At 38.1% G+C, this 10,845-nt stretch overlaps 1 protein-coding gene across 1 annotated transcript; it reads left to right on the forward strand.

The window, feature by feature from the left end:
- Positions 1 to 1,368: 1,368 nt before the first annotated feature.
- ODAM (odontogenic, ameloblast associated) lies at positions 1,369 to 9,999 on the forward strand (the record flags this gene model as incomplete). Its single annotated transcript, XM_080911114.1, has 9 exons — positions 1,369 to 1,419; positions 1,508 to 1,549; positions 2,065 to 2,112; positions 2,708 to 2,944; positions 3,332 to 3,376; positions 5,529 to 5,633; positions 6,250 to 6,297; positions 7,644 to 7,715; positions 9,838 to 9,999. The coding sequence occupies 9 exons, from the start codon at positions 1,369 to 1,371 to the stop codon at positions 9,997 to 9,999; spliced, it is 810 nt and encodes a 269-aa protein (XP_080767240.1).
- Between the last annotated feature and the right edge of the window lie 846 nt (positions 10,000 to 10,845).

The following is a 10,845-nucleotide window of genomic DNA, read 5'->3' on the forward strand; positions in this document are numbered from 1 at the left end:
TTAGGTTGCCTGGTCCAGCTTTGACAAGAGGACTTCTGCCTTGTCTTATTGTGTCTCATTTTGCCATGTTTAGCTGATGTCACTTAGAAAACAACTCTATTCTGAAAAACAGAGATGATATGAACCTCTGGGAGAGCACAGGTGTAGGAGAAGCTGGGAAGAGTGGAGGAAGAGGAACCTGTGACCAGGATATAGTGTGTGAGATTCATTAAAAATTAATTTAAAAACACTTCAGTCAATCTACCTCATATTGTCTCCACCTACTATCAGAGCACTGGGTAATATTTGTCGCCAACTATGCTTTGAATATGCACTGATGTCTATGCTCTGGGTTGTTTTCTCAAAGTTAAAAAATAATCAGTAATTTGGTTTTGAATTTAGTAAAGGTTTTTGGGGTTACTGATTTAAGTTATCCGTTTTTAGATGATAAAAAGGAGTGGAACAAAATTAGCCTAGGGGAGTTAGTCATGACCAGGGAAAATCCAGGAGTGATCATGGAAAAAAAAATGGTTTTGGGGTAATTGAAAGGCATTACTTAGGGTGTGGGAATCCATACACCACAAAGATGATTAGAAAAGGGGTTATTAGCTAAGCCATTGTCTAAAACCCACTGAATCACTGGTCCCTTTCAATCATGATTGGTCTCTTTTTTTTTTCTAAAGATGGGTTTTAACTTTTAAGAGGATCTGAACAGCAGACTGAGAAAGAAAGGACACAGATCTTGCAAAGAAGTAAGGTAAGATATCAAATCTTTGCTTTGATAGTTTAGCGCCCAGCTCCGTGGGTACCCTAATGTGTGTCTATGCCTGTGATATGAAGTATGGTAGAAACTTTCCAAGTAGAAGCAAGAGATAGGAAGTGTCCACCAGTTACAGTGTGCCTCAGTACAGCCGTGTGCCTTGTCCCTTCCCTCGATAGAAAACAAAGCTCTCACTCCTACAGTTAATAGTCATGAATGGTATTAGACTGCTAATGGAAATTTTATCTTTTGCTTAGGATTCTTAAATTTTTGTTGTGATACTTTTTCACTAAGGACATTAAAATTATCCTAATAATAAGGATTCAGTCAGTTAACACTAGATGGGGACTCCACAGGGCATTCACTTCCGTCAAAGTCTACCAATAAACTACCCATCAAGCAAACAGCTCTTCTCCATAGACAGCCACACTAAGAGAAAATGGCTATTAAGGTAACATATTATTTTGAGCCATAAAACATAAGACTGAAGAACTAACTCAACTGCTACTTGCATTTGACAGGCCATCTGATGAATTTTGCAAGGCCCTTATTTTTGTCATAGAATTTTGAACAAAATTCTCTTTTAAAGCTTATGTGTCACACTTGCTGTATAGGTAAATCATCTGAAAATGAAAATTATAATTCTTCTTGGACTCATAGGAGCTGCATCATCAGCCCCGGTAAGTGGTTCATGGTGCGTTTGATTTCATGGAAACCCATGTGATTAATTCTCTCCCTTCATCACTCTCTTTTTTCTTTCTTTTTCAGCTTATCTCACAGCGTCTACTGTCTGCTAGCAACAGTCATGAGGTTAGTTTAAGTAATTAAAGCATTCTCTTGTGTTCTGTATGTGAAAGCACACTAGAAGAGATAAAAGCCTGCATCCAGCCCTGTGGTTCTTAAACATCTCCAAACATATATCTAACTTACATGCTTGTTTCATCTACCAGGTACCTTGTTTAAGGCTGTTTTTCCTCCTTGTGCAATCGCTAATTCTGCAAGCACAGATACAGCATCATCTGTATACTTTATTCCAATAGTACCTGATATGAACCTTAAATATAAAAGTATAAACATATAAAATACCCAAACCACCAGGATGAACTGAAACTGTGCACTCTCGTTCACAGCAGGAATGCCATTATTAAACCGGAACCATGTTATCAACTCTAACAACTGATCACTCTGCCTTAACACCGTTCTGTTGGGGAGATGTGTCCCTTCAACCTGAGAGCTGATCAACCAGCGCTGCCTTGTGCTCTAGCTATAGGAAACACTACAGACTGCATAGTCATCTTGTTTCTGTATTGTCTCTTCTTTTCTAGCTACTCCTGAATCTTAATAATGGCCAGCTTTTGCCACTGCAGTTCCAGGTACTGCTATGGAAATATTTCCAATGAGCATTTTTATGGTATGGGATGAGAACAAGATGCATTTAATTATATTTGTTTAAAAATGGTATGACCTGATGAGCCAGAGTGGGGAGATACCAAGCGAGCCCCATTCTTTCAGAGGAGATGGTGGGGAGATAAGGGAAGGAACTCTGTAAGGAGGGAATAGAAGGAGGCAGCATTTGGGATTTAAACAAACAAATAAATTTGGTATGTACCAGGTAGTAATTCTGATGATTTTCAACATAGTGAACTATTTTAAACAAACTACATATAGCCAAGCAGGCAAAATTCGGGGAGGGGTCTTCTAAACCCAGCCAAAAGGCTGCCAAAGCTTGTGGTTTTTTAAATTAACTCTTTGTGTTCCGTGTTTTTCATCATTGGAAAACAGTTGTATTTATGAGTAGTTGAGATGCTATCTTCTCATAAAACCTGAAATATGTAAATTGTCTACACCTTTTTGCCTTTCTTACTGAAGGTTGATTTCAATTTTCTTTTCTTTCATTCTTTTCTTTTTCTTTGTTTTTTTTTTTTTCACAAAAAAGTAATTGTTCCTTTCTCTCTTTGCTTTTCACAGAGTCCTTTCAACTCCTGGATTCCTCCCTTCCCTGGGTTTCTGCAGCAGCAACAGCAGCAGGCTCTGGTCTCGGGACGCCCACAGTTTCCTCTCTCAACACTAGAGAATTTTGCTGGGATATTCCCAAATCAGATACCTTTCTCAAGACAGGTTGGGTTTGCCCAAGGAGGCCAGGTTGGCCAGCCAGACCTCTCACAGCCACAGACACCACCTCAGACCCAGCAGAGTGCTAGTCCTGTAAGTGAGGCTACTTCCATCCTGGAGTTGTATGACAGAGCATAAATGTTATTATGAATTAGCTTTGAAGTATGACAGGAATTTTATTAAAGGTTCTCCTATACTATTGAAGCCACCCTGAAAGTGTTTTTTATAGTTTCTGATTTTTAACATAAAAATAACATTAAAATCAACTGTCCTAGCATACAGTCAATAAGCACAAGCTAAAATGACATGTGGATACAGTTATTTATATGAATTATAGCTCATATAGAAGATGAACTTTCATGGAACATTGCTAATGAAAAGGATGCACGAGAAGCTAGGTCTAGGGAAAGCAGATCAAGAATTGTAGCAAGTCGAGAGAGTGATTTGCTTATATGACTTTGTGGCTATTCTTTTCCTCAGATGTCCTATGTGGTTCCAGTCAAAGTGCCTCAAGAGCAAACACAGGTAAGTGAAAAGGATTCCTTAACAAAGGCAGAAGGGCTCATTTCACTCTCCTTTAATTTCCCCTTTGTACCCAGGGGTCTTCAGTGTCAGGACTTTCAAAGCTGTGTACCATCCACCACCACCATGGCCTCTGGGCATCTGCTGATGCTGCCCTCAGTTGATTCTTTAAGAACAGGCAGCTAAAAGGGGTCTCTAGAACCCTTGAGTACCTGTGACATCACTGTACCTGGAGTGAATGAGTCCCATAGGACCAGCATCATGTCCTCTTCATATTTAAGTGCCAACACTGGGGAAGAACTAAAGAATAAAACTATGAGCTGACTTTTTACCTTCCCAAATTTTGTTTCATATGGTTTTGCATTTGGAGCTGATGTATAGGTATAAATAAAACATTATTATATTAATATCTATTATAGCACTAACACACATAATAGGTCTGTTATAAAATTCCACTGAAAACTTTCCCAGTGTTTTTGATGCAGAATTTAAACATGACTCCACATTATAATTTAGCATTTCCCTTCAGGAGGGGAAAACTAAATAAATATTAACTAATGAATTAATTCTGTAAATATAAAAGCCCTGTTGATGTCAGGAGAGTTAAATGCATAACACCTCAGGTTCAAATGAACATGGCTTATATAGATATTGTGACTCACATGAAGACTATTGACTTGTTCAAACAGAGTTATGCCATTTGGCTCTTCTATAAGTATAATTATGTAATTAAGTTTTCCACCCACTGCCATTACATAATAACACAATTCTAGACATTATCTCATTGTATATCCTTAGGTATGTGACAATTGTAATTACTTCAGTTTAAGATCCGGAAAACATAGTTTTAGTGAGATTAAGTATCTTCACCTGGTGAACCAAATAGCTGTTAGAATTCAGTCCTCTACCCCTCTTTAACCGCTAATCCAGGGGCTCTCTGCATAGGCTTTATGTCAAAAGCTTTGTGGGCTATTTCTAGAATCACAAGCGCCTAAGCCTGAGATAGTAAAGGTCTACCCTACCAGACAAACCTTATTAGGTTTCTGGAGGATGGATGGGTGATTTTTACTCTTGGCAACTACTAAAAAAAAAAAAAAAAAAAAAACAATAAAACACCAATTAGTCAAATTGTATCCATTTCAGAAATACAGTTGCAGTTATCTTCAAATGTTATATCTAATACAATCATTTGGTGACACAAAACTTAAAAACAGCACTTAAAAATGTCTGCATGCTCCGCATTCTTTATATCCAAAACATGCTCTCCATACAAGCATATAGAGACAAAATAGCTAGAAGCCAATACAGGACACTGTGGGTGTGGTGCTTTTCTTATCACTTCTCCAATATTCTAAGATTGATGAAGATTATTTTTATATTTCCTTTTATTTTTATTTTTTATTGGATATATATTTTTTACATTTCAAATGTTATTCCCTTTCCAAGTTTTCCCTCCATAAATTCCCTATCCCATACCCCCTCCCCCTGCTTCTGTGGGGGTGCCCCCTACCTACCCACTCCCTCCTGACCTTCCTGTCCTGAAATTTTCTTTATTTCATGTTTGTGAGCATTTACTTTACATACAAGCAGCACCAGGAGTCAGAAGACGGCACTGGATGAGATTACTGGTCATTGTGAGCCGCCATCGAGTTTCTCTATAGGAGCTTCCTGTGCTTTTAATCTCTGAGCCTTCTCCACGGCCCAGAAATTATTTTAATAAAATGGAAATTATCAAGTATTTAATTTAATTTCTTCTCCATTCACTATGACAGAAATTCTAGTATCCTGTTCTGTACAGTGATGGTTCTCAAAAGTCAGAGGACAAATACTACACAAACAATTCTCTCCTTGGATATTTACATGTTAACCTATGTATAACATTTCCAACATGGTGTTTATTGAAAGAACTCATGCTTCCTATACTTCTTTTAATCCACTATTTGTTTGACTATGTATCCTTACAAATGAAGCCTTATATCATGATGGGTTCAAGTTGTTTCACAACTTGAGAAGCACTGTAAATCTGAAATGCTTGGTATGTTTGCTTGGAGTGGTAGTTCATACCTGTGAGGCCACCTTATAATATGACCAATGGTGAAAAGTACCGCACATCCTGATCTATTGGGCTCTCATGTACTTCTATGTTTACAAACAGATGTATGAGTACTACCCAGTTTACATGCTTCTGCCCTTGGAACAACCTCAGCAGACAGTCACATCCTCGCCTCAGCAGACAGGACAGCAGCTGTTTGAGGAACAGGTACTATAAGGGGTTGGTTTCACTGTGGTTTAACTTCAGAATAAGGTAATTTCCCTGCAACAAAGACTAACTGAGAATATTTAGTGCGTGTTCTCAACCACTCAACCTCACAGAATAGGACACAGTGTCTCCTCACAGCACATATGTAGACTAAGCCTATAATAACAAGGAATGAAGTCACCAAATAGTTCTAATAAAACCAGGCTCAAAACTGAATTTTTTCTGAATTTGATTTTTCTTACATTCAGAATCTAGAAGCATTTGTCACTTAAATATAAATTAATGTATGTGATTATTAATAAAATATCAAAGTATGAAAGTTTGCAAAGAAAAGTACTTTTGTTCACTAGAACCTAAGGTATAATTTGATAACCATATGCTCAGTTTTGTAAATATAGCACAAGTTTTGAGAATTTAATGTAAATTTAGGTCTCTTGTGTTATAGTGTTAAAAGATATCTGACATTTAATGGTATTTATTTGAAACTAAAACATGTGAACTTTCAAAAGAGCATTTAACTAATGTAAAAAAATATGTAATTTTAAGTAATCTTTCTCAGAAATTTATGCCCAAAATCATCATAATAATTCTAATGTCTTTTTCAAAATTCTAACAGATACCATTCTATAATCAATTTGGATTCATACCACAACAAGCAGAACCTGTGAGTAAATACATAATTTTGATTTCTAAAACTTGATTTGGAACTAATTGTTTCTCCCTTAAACACATAGGTATCTTTCAGGTAGAAAAAATTCCAGACACTTCCAGTGTATTAAAAAAATCATACACTTATAGATGAATGGAGACATAATTATTGACACATTGCTCGGAGGACATAAGAAACCATAAAGATTTCTTACACCAGCAGGAGCACTGAGTGGTTCTGGAAGGAGAGCATTCTAGTAGTAGCCAGCTCTGGAACAGGCATGTTCAGGATGCAGGGGTGTTCTCTGAGTCTTGGGGATTCTTTTGTTTATTAGTTTTTTTTTTTTTTTTGGTTTTTTTACAACTTTATTTTTAAAAAAAAACAGAGATACATGTGCAGATTTTTAAAGGCATTTTGGCATAAAACTATGTAAATATATTTTTGTCAGTACTTGATTTTTTTAAAGGTTTGATAGTATGCATTGCAATTTTACTAGTTACAATGAGCATAAAGTACATGTAAAACAGAACATAACAAGAAAATAGTCAAAGTTTCCTTGGTGTGTATATATTAAACATAATGATTTTTAAATACCGAAAATTGCTACAAAGTTAATGATTTAAAGTCTAGGTGTACTCCAGTCTAAGATGGTGACAGCTGACTGTGCAGCAGTGTAACTGGGGAGCCAGTCACCAGCAGGAGCCAGGGTGTGAGGACAGGACACTCCTACTTGGTCTCTTCCATTTTCTCTTTAGATAGCATTACAAATTTACACTTTTAAACTTCACCATGCTCAAAAACACCCTTGCCTGAAGTCAATGCTATATAGACTGAAGCCAAGCAAGTGTCAGAACAGTTCTCTACCTGCTTTGCTCAAATTTAATCTCCCCCCCCCCGCCTCTCTCTTTCCCCTCCTCCCCCCCTTCTCTACCTGCTTGCTCTCATTTTTTTACTTTTTCACTTTACATCCTGCTAACTGCCCACTTACTGATAACCCACTCCCACATCCCCCCATCCTCCTTCTCTCCCTCTCACCCTTCCTTCCTCTTCTCCTTTGAGTGGTGTGGGTCCCCTTGGGTATTACCCCCTCCCTCTGGATATTCCCCCATCCAGGCACATCAAGTCTTTGGAAGGCTAGGTGCCTCCACCTTCACTGAGGCAAGACTAGGCAGCCCAGCTAGTAGAGCATATCCCACATACAGGGAACAGCTTTTGTGATAGCCCAGGTTCCAGTAGCTCAGGACCCACATGAAGGTCAAGCTGCATGCCTGCTATGTATCATATGAGCAGGGAGGCCTAGGTGAAGAAGTTGAAAAGAATATGTCACTGGTTTAAATATTGTTAACTTTCTGCTTCTCCAGGGGACACTAGGAGGACAGCAGCACTTAGCTTCTGACAGCTTTGTAGGCACAGCTCCGGAAACTCCTGGAAAGGTAAGAGTCCTTTAAAAACGTTTGCAGCAACTGGAAACTGACTAGAGAATTTAGAAGGTCCTCTGGGAGTATTCATTTAATGTAAACACTGTTACATCAACAATTGTTGATTGCTTCCCCCCATCCCCCGTAATCTCTGTTAGTCAAGAGCTAAATCATTCAGCTTCTCAATTATTTACTGAGAATTTTCTTCCAGGAACTCTTCTGTGCATCTTGTTTAAAAGCTGAGGCTTTTGTCAGTGGACAGTGGCTTGGTGATAATGATTAATCCATGCATTAATGGATGGTCCACACCAATGTGCATAATAAAATTACTAATTTAATGCAGCATGTGTGTACGTGTGTGTGTGTGTGTGTGTGTGTGTGTGTGTGTGTGTATAACTGGATATTTTAAATATTTACATTTCAAATGTTTTCCCCTTTCCCAGTTCCCCTCTCTCCTATTCCCCTTCCCCCTGCTTCTATGAGGATGCTCTACCTCGCACCCACCCATTCCCATCTCACCTCCCTGGCATCACCCTACACTGGGGCATCAAGTTTTCACAGGACCAAGGGCTTCTCCTCCTATGGATGCCTGACAGTGCCATCCTCTGTAGCTGGAGTCATGGGTCCCTCCATGTGTATGCTTTGGTTGGTGATTTAATCCCTGGGAGTTTTGGGAGAGCAGATCTGGTTAGTTGATATTGTTCTTCCTGTGGAGTTGCAAAACCTCTTCAGATCCTTCAGTCTTTTCTGTAGCTCCTCCATTGTGAACCCTATTTTCACTCCAGTGGTTGGCTGTGCACATCTGACTCTTTATTTGTCAGGCTCTGACAGAGCCTCTCATAAGATAGCTATATCAGGCTCCTGTCAACAAGTACTTGTTGACATCCACAATAGTTTAAGTTTGGTGACTGTATATGGGATGGACCCCAAAATGTGGCACTCTGTAGATGGCCTTTCCTTCAGTCTCTGCTCCATTCTTCGTCCCTGTATTTTCTTTAGACAGGAGCAATTCTGGGTTAAAATTTTGAGATGGGTGGGTGGCTCCATTCCTCAACCAGGGTTCTTGTTTAAACTCTGGATATGATCTCTACAGGTTCTCTTTCCTTTTTGTTGTGCATTTCAGCTAATCTCATCCCAGGTATGTGCTGGAAGCTTCTTGCCTTCCTGGTATCTGGGACTTTCTGGTGGCTAACCACAGATTCCTATATCCCACTGCTACACACCTCTGCTCAAATTCCTAATGCTCTGTATACCATGCCTAGCTCCTCTAATACCTGCTCCTGTCCCCCTTTTTTCTTCTCCTCCTCCCCTCTTACTCCCAAGTCCCTGCCACCCTATAACTCCTGTGAATATTTTGTTTCCCTTCTAAGGACTAAAGCATCTACACTTTGGTCTTCCTTCTTTTTGAGCTTCATGTGGTCTATGAATTGTTTCCTAGGTATTCTGAGTTTTGGGACTAATACCTACTTATCACTGAGTGCATTCCATGTGTGTTCTTTTGTGACTGACTTACCTCACTCAGGATGATATTTTCTAGTTCCATCCATTTGCTTAAGAATTTCATAAAGTCATTGTTTTTAATAGCTGAGTAGTACTTCATTGTGTAAATATACCACATTTTCTGTATCCATTCTTCTGTGGAACGACAGCTGGGTTCTTTCCAGCTTCTGACTATTATAAATAAAGCTGCTATGAACATGGTGGAGCATGTGTCCTTGTTATATGTTAGAGCATCTTTTGGGTATATGCCCAGGAGTGGTATAGTTGAGTTCTCAGGTAGTACTATGTCCAGTAATTTTTAGAAACCACCAGACTGATTTCCAGAGTGGTGTACCAGCTTGCAATCCCATCAACAATGGAGAAGTATTTCTCTTTATCAACATTCTCACCAGCATTTGTTGTCACCTGACTTTTTGATAAGAGCATATTAAAAAGTGCTTGTTAGTATACAACCATTGTTTTTAAATATAGTCACAACCTTTCTAAGATAGATTATGAGCTAAAAATGCTAATGAAGACACACACTGTTTATTGTGATGCCTGTCTGTGCATCTCAGTCCTTGAGCTTCCTATTCTTCCCAGTTTTAAAGATCTACTTGAAACTGAAACTGCTTTGTCTGGCTCTTGATCTCTACAGCCAGCAGAAGGAGCTCCACTTTATCCACAAAAAGAACCAATCAGCTTTAAGCATGAGAATGCAGGAGTTTTCATGCCTTCAACCTCACCAACACCCAGCACCAACAATTTTTTCACTTCTGAAATGGACCTGACTATTGTTCCAGAACAGAAGGTAGAGTGAACAAAGATTTGTCTGATGAAATACATGTCTATGATCTAAGTAAGAAGCTAATTTATATGGTCAGACATTGCAATACAAGCATATGTAATGTAATATATGGCCTCAACTCTGGATAAAGCAGTTGACAATTTTTTGAATCAGAGTGCAATTTGATTTTATCTTAACATGATATATTGTGATGTTCTTTCTTACTAGGGCAACACTGATACCCTAAGAGAGCCATAAGACATTGTTTAACTCACTCAGAAGTTTCGGTAGGTTTTTTTTTTTTTTTTTTTTTTGCCAAAGCTATAATTTAAATTCTATGACAATTCTTAACAGAAAGTTAAAGAAAAATTCTTAGCCTAATGATTATAAAGAAATAAGATAGTGTTTATATCTACCTGCAAAGACCATGCTAATTATAAAATTTCCCTAAGTTTTAAAAATCAACATTAACTTTTTAGAACTATGTCTGCCTTATAACTTTATAAAGTAATATATTGTCTCTGTATAAAATAAATGTCATGCTTTCTATATATTCAGCCCTTCTGGGTCATTTTTTTCCTTTTGCATGCTAAACATTGTGATAATGTCAATATTCCCATGTCTGTCTAAAGTGAAGTCTTAATAAAAGAATTGTACAACAGAACAATTTCAAAATTAATTGATTATAAACTGAATCTAACTGTTGTTGATTGTCTGCCCTAATGAACTATGTTGGGTGCAGAAGCTACATTATTAGTTTTAGAAAGGCATCCTTGACATCACACTACAAATAAAAACCTTGTTGAAAGGCATGCAGCATCGCTTAAAGAGCAAACTAGAAGATAAAGTACTGCAGGTTTTTTCAATGAAGCTATTCTG

Source organism: Micromys minutus, assembly GCF_963924665.1.
Source record: "Micromys minutus genome assembly, chromosome: 1".
NCBI lineage: Eukaryota > Metazoa > Chordata > Mammalia > Rodentia > Muridae > Micromys > Micromys minutus.